This window comes from Tympanuchus pallidicinctus, unplaced genomic scaffold, assembly GCF_026119805.1.
Source record: "Tympanuchus pallidicinctus isolate F22 unplaced genomic scaffold, pur_lepc_1.0 scaffold31, whole genome shotgun sequence".
Classification (NCBI taxonomy): Eukaryota; Metazoa; Chordata; class Aves; order Galliformes; family Phasianidae; genus Tympanuchus; species Tympanuchus pallidicinctus.
This window is the reverse complement of record NW_026294749.1, coordinates 15,703,476-15,727,075: the sequence shown is the minus strand read 5'-3', so window position 1 is coordinate 15,727,075 and position 23,600 is coordinate 15,703,476. Positions and strand designations below refer to the sequence as shown.

At 37.2% G+C, this 23,600-nt stretch overlaps 1 protein-coding gene across 1 annotated transcript in view; it reads right to left on the bottom strand.

Annotated features, from left to right (window-relative positions):
- Positions 1-23,600, bottom strand: part of CNTNAP2 (contactin associated protein 2) — a 634,054-nt gene that overhangs the window by 112,742 nt on the left and 497,712 nt on the right. Inside the window, exon 15 of the mRNA XM_052697656.1 lies at positions 13,547-13,674. Coding sequence (XP_052553616.1) covers positions 13,547-13,674 — 128 coding nt within the window. The remainder of the gene's footprint in view (positions 1-13,546; positions 13,675-23,600) is intronic.

Here is a 23,600-nt window from a genome sequence, read left to right as displayed (position 1 = left end):
TACTGCTTAGACAAGTACGAAAGGGAAAGAAGGCAATGCAAGTGTGAGACACACCAAATTGACAAAGGCTGTTCTGGAGTGAGGAGATGAGCATGCATGCACTGTACATCAGCATGACAAGGGTGGACTATGACACATCTCCTGGGATACCAGGACAAGCGTAGTAATGAACCTGTGCTGAGATCAACAATAAGAAAAGCAATGCATGTGCTTGCAACCATCAATGCGATGGAACGGTGATAGTGGTAAACGGTGATAACGACAAAAGGTGTAACGACAAAGGGACCAGCATGATAGGAAGGTGTAACAAAGGAAAAGGAAAAGTGTTTACCCATCTCTGGAGAGCTAGGCTTGCAATAGAAAATCCACAAGGGAGGGACCTCCAAGCAGAGATCCTTGCACAGTAGCAGTCGGCCCTTAAATGATGTCTAAGAGAGGGGCAGCCAGGCTCCACCTCTTCTGGTCACACAGCTGAATTGCCTTCACCTGTGCTCCCAGGGCTGACCGAATCCTTTCCCCAGGTGCTCAAGCAGTGTTTCAGCCCATGACTCAACAGTTACCATACAGTGCTAAGCAAGAGGTTGAATTAAAATACTTTTAATTTTTACTTTTAAATTTTTTTACTTTTTTACTTTAAATTTTTAAAAATGTCTTTTGCTGTGGTCATGATTTTATGGTTTTATTTCACATCATGACATTGTGCAGTGCGCAGGGAGTTAAAGAGTTAATGCTCCAGTTCTGTGAATTGTTAGTATTTCCAGGTACCTGATTCCCAGAAGGCTTTCACTTTTGCATTTCCATTTTCCATTTAGAGGGAAAGATAAAACTGCTCACAAGTCATGAGAGATCCTGTCTTTATTTTACTGTTCATCACTGTGGTTGCATGATCCCCAGCTGTCTCTTCTTCAGCATTAGAGTAAGGTCTTTGGTTTTGGACACACTCATTCTGAGACATTAGACTCAACTCCAATTATATTGTTTATCTTGCACTACAATATCATATTTAGTAAATTAAGTTTTCCCCTCAGATCATTACCGTTGACAGCTGTCAATCTCTTGCCCTTCTGTTGGTATGAAATTGTAACAGTGAGTCTTTTCAGTTCAGGTGGGAACCCTTTGTTGTCTAACAAAACTAAAACAAAGTGCATGTAGTCCTGCTAGACAATACCTGGGGAAGAGAACTTTGGACAAATGTGTGTCTATTTCTACCTGATTTGAATGAGACTGTGACTAACTTTCACTATCAGTTTAAGTTCCTCATAAAAATAGAATAAAATTTTGCTGTTTCCACTCTTAGACCTTACTACTCCTGAAATTTCTTTGTAAAAGATTCAGCTCCTGAAGGGAAATTTAACTACTTAAAAAAAAAAAAACAAAAACAAAAACCAAAAAAAACAACCAAACCGAAAAATAAAATTGCAGCATTGTAATACGTTAATTTGAATGCCACATTAAAAGAGTTCATCTGTGTGTACTGAAACAAACGTACAGAGCACACTTGCATTAAACAGCTGTATGTACCATATTATACAACATCAGATGTTTGTCCTGTCCAAACCTTTCCTAAAGCTCAAGTCTATCCCAAATGGAATCTAAATCCTGAATACTGAAACTGCAATGAAGCACATTTTTCTTGCTGTTGTGAAACTATAATATTCACAAAATTCTGAGATATATATCTAGCATGCAGCTAAATGTCATGAAGATAGACTGCAATTATTGCAGCTGCTACTTTTTCTAAGTAGGATAAACCAGTAATCAGAATTAAATCTATAGTCACAAATTTGGAACCTACAAGATAATTGCTGTGCTCAGAGTTTACCATTACTAACCAAGAATAATAATCGAAAAGGAAACTCATAGAGGATGTAGAATTCACTAAGTTCACATTTCTTATCCTCTAACTTTGCTGCCAAGACCTTTCAAAATAATATATGATAAAATAATAAACTTTTTAATGAAATGTAATGCAAGGAACTATGACTAGCAGGTGTTTTTTTTTTTTTTTTTTTTTTTTTTTTTTTTAAACTAAGCCTGTAAAACAAACGTCCTTCAGTACTTGGTTATCATTTAATATCTCCAATCTATAAGCATTTAGAAGTATTAGAAGTATTTTTGTCTTCATGTCAGCAAAGAGTTTTTTTTCCTCTGATTCTGAGATGTGCCCTGTGAAGAGCAAGAGATATAGAAAACAGATCTGAATATCCTGTCGTTGCCTCTGAACACTACACTGGCATGTGGGTGTGCGCATACAGCAGTGCAAATTAAAACAGCTCCAGAGATGGCTGCTCACATCTTCCTTTGAAGATGTTTCAGTTCTGCAGCTAAATCTCCATCATTTCTGCTCCTGCTAGGGTCGTGTTCAGGCTTTAGAGAGAGCAGCAAGGAAGCTAAGATCATCCCTCTTGTATCTCTCTCATATGGACTTTCCCTCCATGACTGACCCAGAATTAAGATCCTATTATGATCAAAAAATTCAAGTTCCCCACGTCAGGAAATTTAAAAAAAAATAAAAATAATTCTGAAGAAGGCTAGGATTTATGTGAACTAGTCCTGAAATGAGGAGCTAGTCCAGTTTTATATTGCTCAAGTATTTACTTAATGTTATAGACAAGTAAGCATCAAAACTCACATGAATTCCACTCCACAGAAATATCATATGAAATGCAAGATGTTTGGGATTATATGCATAACATTATTTTCACTCTTGCCAGCCTTCAGTTGCAAAGCATTCACAGACTCTTTACATAAGTGCAGCAGGACACGTCATCCACAAATTTCATTAGAATATGATTTAAACTTGCCCTATTTTATTAACATTTGAATAAAAAATGCTAAGTACTTCCCCCTCTGATGCCCTGAAAAATGACTTCATGAAATAGTAATATGGAGTTTGCATTCTTGAGAGTTTCCACATAAGATATGTTCAACTGAAGTTTATAGGAGTTTCTTTTCCAAACAGCTCAAATCCAGCCTTACAATGTAAAATCTATTTCCTTCTTCTCAATAAAGGATTAAGAAAGAAAACAGAAATTCAGAAATTCATACTTTAACACCTTTGCATGTCTACAGGTGTTTTTTTTTTTTTTTTTTTTTTTTTTTTTACTTCACTTGAGTTGCCAAGGTTTTAACTGAGTTTACAATTGCATCCAAGGTTTTAACTGAGTTTGCAATTGCATCCATGCTTTAGTGCTTTATTAGGACACAAACACTTTGGTATGTGCAAGCACAAACATGATTTAGAAGCAAAAACTGCTACTACCATTAAGAAAAATGAAGATGATGAAGGTAAGATACCTTTAATGTGACACAAAAGATATACAATGAAAATGGTAGAAAAAAAGAAAAATTTATTAGGCATATTGTTCTAGGAGGTTAATTATGTTTAAATATATCAGAAAGAAAGAACATTGTCACCTAGAGCAAACCTTTTAACCTCTTCTCTTGGAAGAGATAACCCTAAAACATTTTAATTTTTCAAAGAGTTTTCAGTAGCACAATTCTACTCCAAAATTTTCCACATATATCTCCAAGAATATTTTAGAGGTTGAGACAACAAAAAGCTTGTGAACAAGATGCCCTTGCAAATAAAATCAAATTTAGCTCACAAGCTGCTGTGCAGAAAGTTGCAAATCATTTTCAATTCACAGTCTGCACACTCTCATCAAATAAGATTTTATTTACAGAGGTCCATAGACAACTTGGACTTATGAATTTTAGACTTACTGTGCAGGCTTACTAGACTATTTAACATTAATTTCTCCTTCCTAGGTGGAGGAAAGTTGGAGTTAATTACATGTGCGATGCCTTATATGAAGGGGAGTCCCATACAAGGGAGAACTCATATTAGGACTGGAAAACCTGAAACCTCCAAGAACTTCTGAAAACGTGATACACCCTGTAATATTTTGAGAAAATACCCCTATAGGGAATAGTGCTTAGAGATAAAAATAGTTCAGTAAGTATATTTTAATTAATAGGAGCAACTCTGAGATACAGTGCCACTGATTATACCCCCACAGAGGAAAAGTTACTAAGAACATTGGAGGTAGCAGTGAACTACCCATTAGATTGCTCCATAGGAGAAACAAGTAATCTGCCTTTCCCTGTTGCCCTTTTCAGTTCAAAAACCCCTTCAACTTTTCTAGAGATTAAAAAAAAAAAATTACCAATAAAATTAAATGTAATGCATTCTGAATATGATGAATGACCATCAATTTTCAGGTCAATAACTTATTCCAAATCAGTTGACTATAAAGACTAACTGAATTATTATTTTTTAGTAGCTGTTATGCTGCAATGTGATTTAAAAGACAGCAATACCAGCCAAGTAGCAGAATCCTAGGCTACAGCAAATGAGAACAAACCCAAACGCAGCAGCCTTAGATACAGAAACACAGGAAGAAAAACTGCTTACCTTTTGAAGGTGTCCAGTAGACAGGAAGTGCCAGCAAAACACCCTTACCTTCCACACCAACCCTTACCTGAGATCTGGGAAGGGATGGATCCTGACTCCACCCCTTCTAGTCATTCAGGTCTGAGCTCCCCTAGGTTGGCCATACCTTCCCACCACGTGGCGTAATCACTGTTTCAAACCATAACTTAGCACTCCTGCTACAATAATATTAATAGTTATGTGATTTAAATAACCTCCAGAATAAGCAGAATATCTTTAGCTCTTAAAGCATATTATTCTAATCTCTTGCTGCATACTGAACAAAGTGATGTACTCCGTATCGTAAATCAGAGCCATAGTAAAACAATGGAGTACGTTGCCAGTGATGTGGTACATTGATACTATTCTGAGAGGGCTCAGCAAAGAAAAGCTATCCCATCATTCAGAAAGGGTATGGAATTTTATATCAGTCTGTAGAAGCTGTGGATTTGTATTCATTTGGTATTTAGCATTGTTGTAGTCTTACAACATAGGGCAATATGGGAAGGTATGCCTTTTAAATGAGACTCAATATAAAGGCGCTGATCACCATGCAAGCCTGTAATTAAGACTACTTAATACTGGATAAGGAAAGGCCCAGCATATGGTTTTGTGCTTGATAAACTAACATCTAACACTCCTTCAGTACATTATAGAGGAAGGGCCTGAAATCACACATGTAATAGTCATGTTGGAATGAGGACACATGTAATCTGCCTAGGATTCTTTCCCTCCCCTCATTTTCTAACTGTTTTTTTTTCTTTTTTTGTTTTGCATGGCCACATTACAGCTGAGAATTAAGCCCCTGGCTGAGGCTTTTTATACCAGGCCTGAATTAAACAGTGATTTTCCTCCTCCCATATCATCTACTATTCCAGCATGTACATTAAGTCAGGGTTTCTTATGCTTTTCACTACAAAGACTTTACGTTGTTATTTTGAAATGTCTATGCATGAACTGATTAAAATTAAAAAAAATTAAAGGAAATCTGATGAGATCAGAAAGCATTTCTACAGATTTGCTTGTAACTCCTGAATGTGCATACCTAGCACAAAAGAACTTCAGCTTATAATTATTAACTGTTACATTACTTTAAAGTTTTCCTGTAGTCAATTCTTCTCCCAAAATCATTAACACAGGATTCTGACCCCTTGCATTTGCTTTGTCTCTTTGTGATAGTGATCCTGGGTCCCCAGTAGTTGTTTTTGTGCGTCTGTGAACTCTAAGTGAATTCTGGTCTTTTTACCTTATTCAGAATGGAAAGTTCTGGATGCTTTGCTGGCTATAGACCCAGCTCTAGTTGTAACTGGTTTTTGTCTTTGGAAGAGTCTTGTGGAGTGGTCGTGCTGTGTAGGCAGGAAATTTTGCAATCTATCTCCTGTTCTCTGAAATACCACAGTGCCCTGCAACACCAGCACTGTATTCTCTCAGGGGATACTAATGCTTACAAAGCTTCCAAAGAGTGGTAGGGAATGTAATCAATTCACAATGTAGAATTCCAGTTATTATCCTTAGCGTTAGGAAAAATGTTCTAGTAACACAGGATTTCTGGTCCTTACAAGACTCAACCAACTCATGATTTTGAAAAAGAGCTTTGCCTCACTCCTTGAAGAAAAATTTCTCAGATCCCCCATCAAATCAAGAATCAAAAATATCAGTGAAGCCATTGTCTGCATAAGAACAAAGCTCCCCAATCAATTGACATCCTTAAGTGAGTTAAACATAAGTGATATGTTTTAAATACATTGATTTTTTTTAATGTTATTAATTTCTATCCATCATAAGTGAATAGTTAAATGCAGTGTATGTCTGATTATAAATAACGGCACATTACTGTAGGGTGCCAAAAATATAAACCTTTTGAACCAAATTAAGAAATAGGGTGCTTAAGATTCTTCAGGAATAATGCAACTTTCTGTTATCGTGTTTGAACTGAAAAAGGAAACCTCCATTGATAGGAGTGATGGTAGAAAATGTAGCCTGGTGATTAATTTAGATCAAATATTCACAGTTTATTTAAAGCTACTGCACAAAAAAAGAAATGTCTTTCTGATTGTTCATTAGAAATAGAAAAATAGATTAACTGTTTTTTTCATTTTCCACATTAAAATAATAGTGGTCATTAACACCTAACTCATGTTGCAGAATTATAAGGGAATAAATTTATTGTTTCAACTGGAACCAAATAAAATATATATATTTAATTGACAAAGTTCCTACTTTTATATCTGTTAAGAATATCATTAAATGAGGGAAAGAAAAGTTATGGGTACATAAAGCAAGGACTGTATTTTATTTTATTGTAGGTATTGGAAGGCACCTCTGCAGATTGTCTTGTCCAACTCCTGCTAAGGCAGGTTCTCTACAGTAAGTTGCACAGGAAAGAGTCCAGGTGGATTTTGAATATTTCTAGAGAAGGAGACTCCACAACCTCTCTAGACAGCTTGTTCCAGTTATAAGTCACCCTCAAAGTAGAGTACTTTTCCTCCTATCATATGGCGCTTTCTATGTTCCAGTTTGTGACTGTTGCATCTTGTTTTGTCCCTGAGTGTAGAGAAAATGCTAAATCCTGACTGGAAACAGTGATTGAGTACCTGGTAGGAAGGCAAGATGAACCCAGGGGAGCTCAGGCACAATGCAGCTGAACGACCAGAAGGGGTGGAGCCAGGATCTACCTCTTCACACATCTCATGTGTGGGTTGGCAGGGGAGGCAAAGGTACTTCTCTGGAGAGTCCTGTGAACCTGAGGCCTTCTGAAGGTAAGTATATTTTTTCTTTTATTTCTAGGTATTTCAGGCTGTGCCAGAGGAATTTCACATTGGATATTAGGATTAATTTATTTCAGAAAGTGTGGTGAGGCATTGGAACAGTTTGCCAAGGGAAGTGGTGGAGTAATCACCCCTAGAGGCATTTAAGGAATGTTTTTAAGGAAAGGTTAGATGTAGGACATAGGGACATGGTTTGATTGGCAATATTGGTGGTAGGTGGACAGTTTGCCTAAGTGATCTTTTCCAACCTTAGCAATTCTACAATTCCATGATTTTAAAAAAAAAAAAGGATGAAAAAACTACCAGCCAAAATACCAGCATTTGGAGCACTTTGCTTGTTGGGACAGATGTATGTATAAGGGAAACCATAGCAAGAAATGCTCTTTCTTATGGCTACCTCTAAATGTACACGATTGGATTGTAGTGTAAAAGAGAAATACTCTTCCTGAACAGTGTAGGTTTCTGCAGCTCATATTTTCAGGTGGGCAAAGTTTTATCCATAGGACCTGGCCAATATGATACAACCAGTCATAGACAAAGACCATCTGTGAGGTAAGAAAAAGAAGAGTTCTCTTTGAGACATAGCATGATGTTTTTGAAGACTTTCTATCACTGCTGAAGTGAAAACATTTCCTCATCAATAGTAAAATAAATCCTAGTTAAAATACATAATAAAAGTGTATTTTACAGTAGAAAAAGTATAAATGTGAACAGAAAGAGATAGCCATGAAGTAATTTTATCTAGGTATATCTAGATATTAAACAACTATAAAAGAGTGGATTTGTTTACTTAGAAAAAGTAGCTCATTTTACTCTGACTCTGGATCACTGAGGAAAGAAATCGCATATGAGGAATAATCACTGCAATATCATTAGTTCAACTGGACGATCCTATCCCAAAGCATGGGTGGCCATTAGTACTTATTTTATCACCTTCAACAAATTCCGGTGAAAGATCAAAGAACTTTGAAATGCTATTTCTTGGACTCTTTAATGGAAAAGGAAGTTCTTTTTCTTCTGCTTTGCTGGCAGAATCAGAAGAGTGTGTCAAAGGGTGAGAAGAATATTACAAAAATCTTTGAATGTATCTGTATTGTACATGCAATACATATTATCCAAGGCAACACATAAACATATACATGATGTGGTAAATAGCTGTGGAAATTAAGCAGAACATTTTTTAATGATTACTAAAGGCAGATACTATGAAAAATAATAAAGCTCTTAAATGTATCAAGTGTTGACCTATGTTTACAGTACAATTTCCAACCGATTGGGAATTCATAAAGGATAGTGAAAATAAATGTATATACACAAACTCAGCACTGAAAGCAAGATTTGGGAAAACACAGATATTTTGATTAGTTTTCTAACTCAACTAACAAAGAAATAACTAACACCTTAAATGGGTACTTCAGCTATTTAATCCTATTATGCTTTCAGTTTAACTATTAATTCAAAAATTAAGAAACAAAATATTTTCATCCTTAATTATGTCTAAGACATCATCTACAAGCACCCAGACTAGATTTTTTTTTAATCACTGACCTTAATTTTCTGTTAAAAATTTTCTATCAAAAATACTATTTTTGATAGTATTTTTACTTTTAGAAATCATCAATGCAAGTCACTACAATACTGGAATATTGTAAAGGTAGAACTAACCATCTTCTACTGAAATTTCTTTAACATATTATAATTTTTATCTATTTATTTATTGCTGGTGTACTCTCCAGCTTATCTTATTTTTGTAAAAATAACTTCACTTTTCTTCTGACTGTCAACACATTCCCTAGATGTACAATTTGAGAACTTTCTTTCTTCATAGCTTTAGTGTGTTACCAAGATCTGCAAGCTAACTATATGGCAGTGTTATTTTCTCTTGAAACTCAGGGTACTGTTAAAAAACTAGTCCAAAGTGTTGAAAGAACAGAACTGTAAGGAAGAACAGAAAACAAATCATTAAGTCATGCTTGTAAAATAGATTCCTTCTGCTAGGAATGTATATTTCTGTTCAGTGTTAGCTTTCAAGGTATTCTATGTCAAAGAACCCAAATAAAGCATGCACTAATAAGTTCACTAATCATTTTTTTCAGTATTTTTTATTACTGAAGTTTTTCATCATCTTCATTTCAGCTGAATAATGAATTTCCTGTTTGTAGCACAATCTAAGCTTAGTTTACCACTTTTTTTTTTTCTAGGAAACATATAATCAATTTGAAATGTAATGAAAATGGGCTTGCATACACAAGAAAGAGTAAATTTATTTTTCATGTTCACAAGAATTTTGCATCACCAACTTGCAGGTGCGATAGAAAAGAAGTACTTTAAGGAGCACATTGCTGATGAAAGGTCAGGTAGAAGGAAGGAAACTGAATGATACAATACAGAATTTTTCTTTATTTATTACATGTTGTGCTGAAATAGCAAGGTCTCAGCTGCCTGCACTTACAGATAGCAAATGCCACCATCTCTGCTGTACCCTTACAGTTGCAACTGGACTGATGTGACATGTCAGTGTTTCTACACCTAATAGAGAAACAGCTATGAAATACATAGCAAATGATATTGCAATTCTGATGTGAGAATAGAGTCTTTTGCGTGCAGCAGAGCATTATCACCAGGCTAAGGAATGCTCCATCACGTGCAGCGGACAACCATTACAGAAACATGACATGTGCAGCACTAGCACAGAAATCTTTCCAAATAAATACATTTTTGCTTAACTTGTAGGGCATTTTTACTTTTAACACCTTTCTTCTAAACAGATCAAAAGCTGTATTTCTTAATTAATTTTCATACCACTAGTTGGATCGTGTTTTCTACCTTAATTGTACAGTGATAACTACATACAAAATATATGTAACAGAACTTCTTGTGTTGACAAAAATGTCAAGACTGTTAGTATTTATAATGTTGGTTTTGATGCATATAATGCATTAAAATATAGATTAATTCAGTTTTCTAGAAATCCTTTCCATAAATTCAACAATTTTGATTTCTCTTCCTTGAAGAGCAACGGCATATTTTGGAACTTTCCCCAGGGCAAAAAACACTTTTTCACAGAATCACAGAATCACCCGGGTTGGAAGGGACCTCAAGGATCATGTAGTTCCAACCCCCCTGCCTAACAGGGCCACCAAACATACACATTCAGATCAGGTTGCCCAGGACCCCGTCCAACCTGGCCTTGAACACGTCCAAGGACGGGGCATCCACAACCTCCCTGGGCAGCCCGTTCCAGGGCCTAACCACTCTCCTTGTGAAGAACTTCCCCCTAACATCCAACCTAAATCTTCCCTCCCTCAACTTGGATCCATTTCCCCTAGTCCTGCTGTTGTCAGCTCTTTTGAAGAGTTTACTCCCCTCCTGGGTGTAGGTTCCCTTCAGGTATTGATAGGCTGCAATGAGGTCACCCCGCAGCCTTCTCTTCTCCAGGCTGAACAAGCCCAACTTCCTCAGCCTGTCCTCATAGGGGAGGTGCTCCAGCCCCCTGATCATCTTAGTCGCCCTCCTCTGGACCCTTTCCAAGATCTCAATGTCTTTCTTGTACTGAGGGCTCCACACCTGGACACAGGACTCCAGATGGAGCCTCACAAGAGCCGAGTAGAGAGGGACAATCACCTCCCTGTCCCTGCTGACCACCCCTCTCCTGATGGAGCCCAGGATCCCATTTGCCTTTCGAGCTGCCAGAGTGCACTGCTGGCTCATGTTAAGTCTCTCGTCCATCAGGACCCCCAGGTCCTTCTCTGCCGAGCTGCTCTCAAGAACCACTCCTCCCAGCCTGTACGGGTGTCTGGGGTTCTTCCGGCCCAAATGCAAAACCTTGCACTGTGCTGTGTTGAACCTCATTATGTTCATCCGAGCCCAGCCCTCCAGCCTGTCGAGCAGCAATATATGGTGAGACAGTAGAGGCCTTGGGTATGGCAGGTGCTGTATATGGTCAAGAAAGGACATTAAGGAGAATGCAGCATAAATGCAGGGAATGTGAAATGGAAGCTGGCAAGGGACCGGAGTTTGTGTTACTGGCTGTGAAAAAGCTTATACCAACTTCCTGATAGTAATACTTGGTCAGGGAATTCAAATTAATTCATAGGCCAAATTATATCTCCACAAATTACATCTGTAAAGTTGCTGCAAAAAAAAATCCATTAATCAGGATGTTAGGAGTACACCCATTCAGTTCCCTAAATAATAAAACCTACTGTCTGCTCAAATGAGGTTTTATTTGTACTAATATTTAGAAATGACTCAGACTTCAGGGACTGCTAATATGAGTAATAGCATCACATTGATTCAGGATGTAAGGAACAAAAGTAACAGGTTCAAGAAAAGTCATATTCATTATTAACCATCAGTTGCAAGAGCTTAATATGAAAATGTCAAACAGCTGAGAAACAAACACATAATGGCCTGTAATTAGTAAAATATAAATAACAAGCACCATTATTGGCAATATGAAAGTTTGCAGACACCTCATTTTCCCCCTCATTAGCCATTTGATTGATTAATTACCCCCAGAAAGACTACAAACAACCATAGGGAAAAAAAAAAAAAAAGAAAAAGAAGAAACTAAGTGCACTCATCTGCACCTCTTTAACACTGCCAGGGATGGCAATTCCACCACCTCCCTGGGCAGCCATTCCAGTGCCTGACCACTCTCTGAAAGAAAAAGTTTCTCCTCATGTCCCTCCTCTGGACATGCTTTAACAGGTCGACGTTTCTCCTGCACTGAGGACTCCTCATCTCAACACAGTACCTCAGGTGATGTCTCACAAGCACAGAGTACACCGACAGGATCATAGAATCATAGAATGGCTTGGGTTGGAAGGGACCCTAAGGATCATCAAGTACCAACTCCCCTGCCACAGGCAGGGCCACCAACCTCCAGATCTGGTACTAGACCAGATTGCCCAGGGCTCCATCCCACCTGATTGTGAACATCCAGGGATGGGGTATCCACAACCTCTCTAGGCAGCCTGTTCCAGCACCTCCTCACTCTCTGTGAAAAACTCCCTGACACCTAACATAAACCTCCCCTCCTTGAGCTTAAAACCATTCCCCCTTGTCCTACTGCTGTCTAAAAGAGTGAAAAGTTCCCCCCCGTTTATAATCCCCTTTTAAATACTGGAAGGCTTTAATGTGCAGCCTTCTATTCTCCAGGCTGAACAAGCCCAGCTCCCACATCCGGTCTCTGTAGGGATTTTATTGATGTTTAAAATATCTTAAGGATCACTTTCCTCACCCTGCTGGCCTTGCTCCTTTGAATGCTGCCCAGGATATGGCTGGCTTACTAGACTGTGAAGGCACACTGCTAGCCATGTCCAGCTTACCATCCACCAATACCCCCAAGTCCATTTTGACAGGGCTGTGATTAATTATTTCATCCTCCAGCTTGTATTGATAGTGGAGGTTGCCTTAAGCCAGGTGCAAGACATTCCACTTGGATTTATTGAACCTCATTGGGTTCTCCTGGGCCCACTGCTCAAGCCTGTCTAGGTCTCTCTCTTTCTCTCAAGAAATCCCATTTCTTGGGAGTGTCAACCACAGCCCACACTTCAGGGTTGCAAGGTGGCAAAAAAAAAATAATTTCAATTCACATTTATAAGACCCTTTTCAGTTGATATAAATACATGATGTACAAAATTTCAAATGGAATACATAGAGTAGCAATCAGATACTCAACTAAAAAGTCTCATCGTGTCTCCTTACTGGATTTTCATAACCCTTATTTTAATAGAGAAAAATGAATAATAGAAAAAGAAGCAAAAAATGGTTTGAGTTGGAAGGGACCTATAAGATCATATAGTTCTAAACTTCTGCTGTGAGCAGGGACATCTCCCACTAGATCAGTTGCTCAAAGCCCCACCCAGCTGAGCCTTGAATGCCTCCAGAGAGGGGGCATCCACAGCCTCCCTGGGAAATATCCATTACATTTTGTTGCTGTGTGGTAGATGGCAGCAGAGGAAGTCTGACAAAATGGTGCCTGACATCTAAATGTGTATGAAATAAAGGTGAGTCACTGAATGCCTCCGTGTGGAAAAAATTGCACCCATTGGCGTTTATCAACTTTTTCATAATTGCTATTGAGACCAAATAATGATGTGAGTACATAAACCTACATAAACTTACCTGAATAATCAAAGTTGCCACATCTACCATAAAGACAAATGCAAAGATGAACATGCTGTTTCACAGACAGTTTCTCAAGTCACATCATCCTTTCATGCTTTGACTAGGCAGCCACTTGCCTAAATATAATTTAGTTGACTCCTCATGCATAATTTAGCAATATTGTATTCTTTCTGTGCAGTATTAAGCAGAAGAAAAATAGACAACTTACGATCTCCTTGGCAACGCACAGGACCCACAGATATCTTTGCTTCAGACCCAGGCCGGTCAATGTCTCCAACCACTACTTGACTCACTGGTAGGTGCTCTTTGTATGACAGCATCCCAGTGTCTTTTCTCCTGAATCACAAGAAAGCAATGGTGAAATGCATGATTTGCTTCATCGTTATTATCATCCAATGAACTGATGAAATAACTACACCAGTACAATTTTATTCTGAAAAATTAGACTAGAATGTCATCAGTTTGATGAAAATACAAAGAAAAGCATAAATTTGTTAAAAAAGAGATGGATGAATAGCAGGAATTCAGTAAGAGTAGTATTTTTTGTTTCATTTTGTTTTGTTTCTGTTATGATGATTCCTGGGCTTAGCTGGAATTCTTTGGGTTTTTCTGCTTTCTGGACTGATCAGCTCTGTTTAACAATTTACTGCTGATTTCTTTGCCAATGTTTTGTGAATAGAAATGAAAGTAAGACTTCCTTGGATGTCTAGTTAGCTCTAGATGTTGCCATTTACCATCATAATGATATGACTTCCACATGCTTAAGAAACAGTGTCTCTTTTGCATTGAACATTTTTAACAGTAAACTGAAAGGGAGCAGTTAAAGTCTAATTATCTGAAAAGGCTTGTCATGTTAGTTCTGTTATTTCTAACACTAAAGGCGTAAGTCCAAAAATATAAATCTAAAAATTGTGGGTATGCAGCCACTCCACAAGTACTATTTCAGTTAGTAAGATATCTAAAATTCAATGCAGTCATGTGCAGAAATTCCTCATTCCAATTGCTGTGAACAACTCTAGAACAGATCACTATGCACTCATATAACACTCATCATTTACCATTTCAGGAGATGGATTCTGCTGGTATGTTAAGAATTATTTCCTCCAAATATAAAATGAAACAAACCAAATTTAATAAGATACTTCATCTCTCAATCCTCTTTGTTTTTGTATGAACATATTGAAAACAAAAGTATACACATAGTAAGTGTAGTGCTTTTTCTTTTTAACAAGACTACAGAATTTAACATAAAATGGAGTAGGAGGAACCATAACAAATCCATCTGTTCTGATTTCTTTTTACTACTTTGTTTCTAGCTATACCTTGCCATGTTATTGAGTAGACTAACTTTTTAATGTGATGTTCCTTTGCACAACAATAACATAGGATGAAGGATGAATTCAGAATCTGGAAAAGATGCTAAAGTGCACAGTGTGAATGAAACAGTGGAACAGGAACCTGAAAGTCTTTCTTATCTCTAAGTTAAATAACTTCATGATCTGACTCGTTTGTAACTGGGAAGTAGAGCAGGCATTTCATGATCTGCAGGAATGCTCAGTACTTTCCAGTAGTGTCCAGTCACCATCTTCACTATGTCCTTCTGAACAGATGAAAAGCATGATTCTCTCATGTTTTAAAAACAAAATACAATTTAAAAAGTGAGAAAATAATTATCACAATTTTGAGTAACAAATCATTAGAATGGGCATCTCTTCTCTATGATGAAGAGTATAATTAGATTTAATTACTAGAACTTTTTGTACACTTGGTTGTCTGCTTTTTTTAACTGTATGTTCTTCCTCTTCAGGTCATTTGCCTTGGCTCTTTATATTGGAGAGATCACTAACTGGCTGTGGTTGAACACAAATACTAAGTGTTATGAAGACAGGCTGGCAAGGAACCAACGTCTGTTAAAAAGGAAGGAACAGAATAACCCTCACAGCTTCTTGTGTAGATTATGATAGACTGAAGCTTACTGTTTTGTTTGTTTGTTTGTTTGTTTTGTTTTGTTTTTCCCTCTAGGTTTCAATACCCTTTACAAAGGTTTCTTTATCATTGATTTGGAGACCAGAGATGTAAAAAGAGGGAGATTAAAATTAGTTTTAATTAGTTTTAATAAAAATTAAAATTAGTTTCCTTTGTACGAAGGAAAAGAGAATAACAAAGTATGCTGTCCTAATCTTCTATCTCTGCTAACAGCAGAGAGACATAGAACCCACTCCTTTCTAATGGAGGATATCTGTAGGTCATCACTTTACTCTTTGTGATATTTTCCTTTGAGATTGACTTTCTCTGCTGCTTGCTTTCAGAGAATTTCAGAGAACTTTGAGAGAATGCCTAAAATTGAATGCAATCATATGAAACAAACGATTCTTCAAAGACTGGTAAAAGAAACCTATTGGCATTCCTCTTCTTTATTTCCTCTCTCACAGATGGATCTAGTATCTCTGCTGCAAAAAAGGATGTCGAAAGGCAGTCATTTAATTGTAACCATTAGAGCTTTGCTCTTTTAAAGGAAATAAAAAGTCATCCTCTACTGATCATGTTTCTATTCATTTTATTGTTTTATGTATGTATTTAATGATGTGGTCAGGTGCTGTCATGAAAGGGAAGATAAATATTACAGCTGTTTTCAGGAATATTTTCTGATGGTTTGTTGATTGTCTCATCACTGTGGAAAATGCAGTCTCCCATGCAAAAGAACCATTATTGAGAGGTACAAGACTAAAGGTTGGGAGAACTGACACATCTCTTCTCCAACAGATCCTGTGTAGTTTGATTGCTCTTAAGAATAAGAAAAAGGGGCTGGGATGATTGCTTTTGCAGCATCTACACACTAAAAAGACAAGTACTATGAGAAATACTACTTGTACTAGAATGCTCTTCTATGCCTTTCTGAGGTACTTGCAGATTCTGAGGACAGAGAAATCAGTGCTGACAAAGACATAAGAGTTATAAACTAAAGACTGACTATAATGATAGACTTTGTATTATATATTTAGAAATAATCACATCTGGAACATTCAATTCCAAAAAATGTTAATACCTCTGCCAGTATCTAAAGATTTTGCACATTAAGAGAGTGAAAGAGTCCCTGAAGTTTTTTCTCACTGAAGAAAATCCCCTGAAAAGAGTAAAAATTGAAATCAGAGTGTTTCATATTCTTATTAACAGCCAAGTGGAAGATGACTGAATCTGATCAAATCCTTTATTTATTACTACGATAATTAAATTTTTCTATTTTCTATTTCTAATTTTTGTCCCTTTATAAAACAGTCTGCGAAGTCCTTCAGAATGCCTTTGAATGAAGTCAGCAGATATTAGTGTAAGATTTATCATTCTTTTGACTATGAACACCTTCTTGCTTTTTATAAGCATTACATAGTATGTAAAAAGGAAAAGTTTCAGCAAAAAAAACCCCAACAAAACAACCAACATCTAAAGTAACAGTAATGTTCTATATTAGATCAGTTTACTTATATAGTAATTTTATACAGACTTCGGATAACAGTGTCATTAACTTTCCCCTGTTTTGTTAGACATTTCAGTTATCAGTGTAGTCCTATTCAGGGAAACACAAAGACAATGCTACAGGTACAAATGTACTCAGTTACAAAGAAAGGTTTTTATGATCTGAAGAACTGGAACTGTTTGAATATGAAAAAAAATTTAATGCTTTTTGAATGGGAAGTGGGTGGAAAGTTAAACAAATTGCATAATTATTACTAATAATTCAAAGAATATAATCTCCCTAGAATTCCCTGTTAAAAGGTGTATGCTTGTCCAACTCTCACAAGCAACCATATTGTAATTCCTGAAATTCTATAACACACTTAGGCTACTCTGAAAGTAATGCCTCCTATTTATTTCCATGGAAACCTCAACAGCTACAAAGAGAACAACAGCACTGTTTGATAGAGCAAGCACCTGACTACAGCAACCTGAAAGGAGGTTATGGTGTGGTGGGGGCTGGCCTCTTCTCCACTATGTAACTAGCAATAGGACTAGAGGGAATGGCCTCAAGTTGCACCAGGGGACATTCAGGTTGGACATTAGGAAGTACTTCTCCAAGAGAAGTCAGGCACTGGAGCAGAGAGGTGGTGGAGTCACCATCCCTAGAGGTGTTCAAGAAACATTTAGATGTTGTACTGAGGGACATGGTTTGGTGGGAAATATTGATCATAAGGGATAACCATAACTAACCATAACTAGATGATCTTAGTGGTCTTTTCCAACCTTGTTGATTCTAAGTTCTCAGCTACAAAATACTACTTTTTAACATCACCATTAGGTATGCACTTCTGCCAGTGACAAATGAGAGCCTGCATGTTGCAGTTGTAAAAATCTGCACTGGAGGAAGTGACCCACTATTCCATAGCTGCTACGATGTTCTTGCGAGGAAGATGCTGCCCACTCATTCCATCATTCATAGAATCAGACTGGCCTGGGTTGAAAAGGGCCACATCATCATCTTTTTTCAACCCTCCTGCTGTGGGCAGGGTCTCCAGCTATTAGACCAGGCTTCCCAGAGCCACATTCAACCTGACCTCGAATGCCTCCAGGGATGGGGCATCCACAAACTCCTTGGGCAACCTGTTCCAATGCATCACCACCCTCTGTGTAAAAAACACAGATGATTAAAAAGAGATCTTTTTGTTGAGTAAGGAAAAGCAGGTGCAGCTGCAGTAAGGTGTAGGCAAAACAAAGTTTTACAAGGGGTTGTTTCCATGGAAACTGCAGAGCAAAAATAAGGAAGTTATTAAGATTTCTTTTATTTTTTTTTTGAGAAAGCTTGTCTCCTGAAAATCTAAATAATATAATCAAGGACTCCCCTCTTCCTAGGACCCAAATTGCAAGCGTAAACAAGTCCATCCTTTAACACTATTTACTAAAACTAAATTATAGTGAGGACATAATATTGGTTGTACATCAAGCACAAGTAATCCATGTAAAGAAAATAGAAAAGATATAATGGGTTAAATGACCCACACTAAGTTTATATACCTACAATGACAATCAGATTTGCATTTAGCACTAGTCACTTAAGTAACTTTGAGGAATATTTCCTCCCCACTCTTCCCTCCCCTAAACCCCCCTCTTCCCAAAACCAACTAGTTTGAATTAACAATGAAAAGGTAGGTTTAATTCATACATTTTTTCCTGGGTTTAAGATTAGATCTCCTCGTTTTGCAGATTGTCTATCCCTCCCCTGGCCTTTAGGCAGAAAATCTTTTTAAAGAGTATTAGAAAATAAATTTCCCCCTTTGAATACCTCTTGAATTTTTCTATCTTGTAACACCAACATTTTTAACAGAATCCAAGTTCTTTTGAGCTATTATAAACATTGTTATGAGGACTGTATGCTTTATTGTTGATTAGAAAATTATAATTTGATAGGACACATAGTATGCAATTCAAAAACTTGGTAATTAAATGCTTAATTTTTTTAAGTTTCTAAGGATTTCTGCACTTCAAAAAAATCCCAAGACATCATGAGTTTCTAACAGCCCATGACAACATGATCATGGCCAAAGGAGGCTGATGGTGAAATATCTGAGAAGTTCTGATTCTCTCTTTACTTATAAAAGCAGTGCTGAAAAGCCAACCCTGAAGCAACCAGGCTGTGCTTCTCTAATCTTTCAAGCAGAGGTTCAGCAGCATTTTTATCAGCATTAGGTGAAGACAGATATTAAAATGTAGTAGCTTGAGTGCAAAGGCCTAAGGCCGATAGTATTGGAACCAGCTGCATTCAGAGCTTTGACAATGCTGTGCTAACTTTAATGCAATGAATACATTAGTGTGCCAAATGTTGATGTATTTTTTTCTTTCCCGATGGCTCAGATGTAGTTTACTGCAAACAATTATTGCCTTAAAATAAAAATCTATGAGAGATCTCACGAGTGTATGAGATACTTAGAAATTTATCACTTCTGCCTGTAAGCCAAGGCTATGCGAGTAACACTGCAGAGGCTGCAATCACTGAGGACACCTTTCTGCTATTGCAACCAAACACACAACTTAATCTTCAGAATCTGATCAGACTCCAGATAGGAAGAATTTTGCTGCTCTACTCCAATACTTTCCCTTAAAAGCTGTTTCAGAGCTTTCATACTATCTGGAAACCCGGATTTCCATGTTTAAATATTTGATTCACAGGACATCCCTTTTTGTGCTCACAAGTGTGTTACAGTAAACACTTCTTCCTTGTTTATGTTTACCACGAAACATTTTTTTGGGGAACAATATACCACAGCTATTTAGCACTTGGAATACTGAAGAGAATTCAGACACAAATAAACTATTGCCAGCCTCATCTAGTGCACATAATACTGCGCAAAGATTAGTTTTGCCCTGAGAAGAAGTTAGGCTGTGCTGACAAGGACTACAGTTGAGTAGCAAGACTTTCCAAAGTCTTTCTGAAGAACTTATGTGTAGGAGTGTACTGTGGGATCAACCTGCTCCATCATGCCGCTACAGACAGAGGCAATAAGATGCTGCTCAGGAAAAACCATAAGCCTGGTCCTTTCTGTTATCTGCTGACCTTCTTCTTCCTCAACAGTTACCATAATCATATTAAAAATTAAAAATGTTACGGTGTACATGGTGCTTACAGTATCCATTTATTTCCCTGTTGCTTATGAATCTGCTAAATACTTTTCTGACTGTATTTGCACAATGTTTGGTGGCAGTGCATTCTAGGAGTTTATTATCAGCTTTCTAAGGAAGTAGTTCTTTTCCCTATCTATGTTAAACTCTTCTCATACCAATTGTTTTATTTTTTTTTAATACCAAGTATTACGAACATGGCTGTAGCTACATTTGAGTGTCACTGTCTTATGCTTCAGTGCACTACTTAAGCATGTTAGTAGTGTTCTGTTATATATTAGCATCTCTTTTTTTTCTGCTTTGTCAAATTACAAAACAAACAAACAGACAAACAAAACCAACCCTATATGTAAGCAATAATACAGGTTGAAATTACCCCAATTCTTTCTGAGTAACGTATTACATGGCTTGAAGAAACATCCTAGGAACAGAAAATAAACACATAAAGTGAGGAAGCTATGCTTGTATATTGCTAAGGAAAGGAACTTCAGAAATGAAAATGTATGGATTAACTGTTCTCTAATATCTTTCAAAGTCCTACCAAAAAAAAAAAAAAAAAAAAAAAGCTTGCAAGTAATAATACAAATAATAGTGAGGTCACACTGTCAATAAATGCAACAGAAGTAATTTTTGCAGACGCATTCTTCAGTTTTATCAGTACAATATATACTGATAAAAGAATTTATTCTTGGCTGTAAGTGATTTGCAAGCATTCATATATCAGAAGTGAAAACATATAATATATGAATCATGAGGAGATAGATTCTATAAAATCCACAAGCACATCACTAGAAAGTTTTTGGGAAAGGTTTATGTAAAGGCAAGTATTAAAATTCAGATGATTTGTGGAGCAATGAAGCTGAATGACTACCTCATTAATCCTTCCTTAGATAAATTTGTAAAAAAAAAACCAACTTTTTTTGAATTGTTAAAAGAAAAAACAGTTGAATAGTTCTTGAATTCTGAGCATACATTCATTCCAGGTTAACAAGAGGAGTGAGCATCTATTGGTGAACTGATGAGTATTTTGAAATACAACTTTCAGGTGATTAAAATGGGATATTTTTTTTTTTTTTGCTGTAGTTTCCTATAAAGGAAGAAAATTGGATGTAATTTCAAAATAATTTCTTGTTTGTTCACAGAGAAAGCCTTCAGTTTTCATCGATTTTATGTCATAAAAAGAAAACAAGTATGGCTGAGCAAGGATCTGATGATCAAACTGAGGGAAAAGAAGGAAAAGTACCAGCAGTAGAAGCAGGTTTAAGCCTGGTAACAATACAAAAATGCAATCTAGAAAAGCAAATATGGGATCAGGAAAGCCAAGGTTCAGATGGAGGTAAACCTGGCCAGGGATATGAAAAATAACAAGAAGGAATTCATTGGTCAGTAAGAACATTGGTGAGAAGACAAAAGGGTGTTATCCCCTCTGATAAATGAGAAAGGAAAAGTGGCTTCAACAGATATTCTGAATGTTGGTGTACTCAGTGAGTTCTCTGCTTCGGTCTTCACTAGCAGTCAGGCTTCCCATACCTCTCATGACCCTAAACATCTAGGCAGAGCTAAGGGTTGTAACATCTCCCCCACCTTAAGAGAAGAGCAAGTCCACGACCACCTAATGAGACTGAATGTGCAGAAGTCTATGGAACCAGGAAACATGCATCACAGGATCCTGAAGAAACTGTTTGATGTAGTCACTAAGCCACTCTCCATCGTATTCAAAAAGTCATGGTCATTAAGTGAAGTCTCTGGTGACTGAAAGAAGGGAAACATCAATCTATTTTTAAGAAAGGAAGAGAAGAATACTCAGTGAACTGGAGGTCAGTGAGCTTCACACGTGTTTTTGGGAAGATCATGGAATGGATCATCCTGGAATAGATGTTAAGGCACATGCAAGATGAAAAGGTGATCTGAGACAGTCAGAACACCTTCACCAAAGGCAGATCATTCCTGAACAATTTGATGGCCCTCTATGAAGAAGTAATGGCTCCAGTTGGCAAAGGAAGGCCATTAGAAATAACCTAATGGGAGTTGTGCAAGACCTTTTACACTGTTGCACATCAAATCTTTACCTCTAAATAGAAGATATATGGATTTGAACACTGGACTATTTGGTGGATAAAGAGTTGGTTGGACAATCACAGCCAGAGGATTATGGTCAACATCTCTATGTTCAGCTGGAGGTGGTCATGAATTATGTTCCCCAGGGGTCTGTTTTGGGACTGATTCTCTTTATCATCTCTATCAGCGACATAGAAGAAAGATCAAGTGTATCTTCAGCAAATCTGCTGATGTTACCAAGCTGAGTAGTGCAGCTGACAGTAAAAAGAAGGTACACCATCCAGAAGGAGCTAGACAGGTTTGAAAAGTGGGCTCACAAGATCCTGATGAGGTTCAACAAAGTCAAGCCTAATGTGTTGTACTTGAGACAACCCCAGATTTATGTACAGACTAGGAGAACTTCTTGAATGCAACTTAGAGGTTCTGGACAAAAAACTGGACATGAACCAGTAGTGTGTGCTTGCAGCATGAAAGGTCAATGGTATTCTGGGCTACATCAAAAAGCCAGTAGTCCATTTCATATAAATGAGTAGAAAATAATTGGAAAATCCCAGTAATGTGAAGACTAATGCCTGTAAAGTCTGCAGCTCGATACTCTGATATCTAGCTTTAATAGCTGGGTCATGTGGAGTTTGATAGTTAATTCATATCCTCTTCTATAAATGCAAAGGAAATTAAAGTCTGAATCACATGTACAGGTGAGTACTTATCAATGTCTTGTGATTAGTGTAGCATTTAGTAGTATTCTTTGATGACAAGATAGAAGTGATTCTACAAAATATTGTTAAAAACAGCTGACTAAGTCAGACATAGCTGATTTAAACCAAAATTTCCAGTATTTGAGAAGGCCTCAGTTGTATTTAGAGAAGCTCTAAATTAGAAGAACAAGATATACATGTGTGCATATAAGTATACATACAAATGGGTCCTGGCCCCATGCTGTCGGAGTTCAGGGAGTGTTTGTGTAACTTTCTCAGACATATTCTGATTTTTTGGGTGGTACTGTGTGGAGCCAGGAGTTGGACTCGATGATCCTTATGGGTGCCTTCCAACTTGAGATATTCTATTCCATGATTCTACACAAAGAGGTAACTGTCTCAAGTTGGAGCATGGGAAATTGCAATTACATGTAAGTGTGGTCAAATACTAGTACAGGTTGTCCAAAGAGATTCTGGAATTTCCTTTCTTGGAGGGTTTTCAGAAGCCAAGTAGATACAGACCTCAACCAACCAGTCTGGTTAGGTCTGCACTGAATAGCAAGATTGGATTAGGGGTCCCAGGTGCTACTGAATTACTCTGAGCTCCAATGAAAGTAGGCACCTATGCATGGGTATAGTGCAAAACCTAGCAATTGTCAATGACTCCAAATCAATCTGTCTTTAGCATTTAGTAAACTTAAATCTCTGTTCTTCAGCTCAGACTCTTTCGTGATCTCTCACTTATTTGCCTGAATTAATAAATTCCAGTATTTATCACTATTCTGAACTCTATTTAGCTGTTCTCCAGTTTTCAGGACAGAAGCTGAAGATATCCTTTTGGTCTGATCTGCTTCACAATCATTACATATAATAATTTAATAATTTAAAAAGTCATATTAA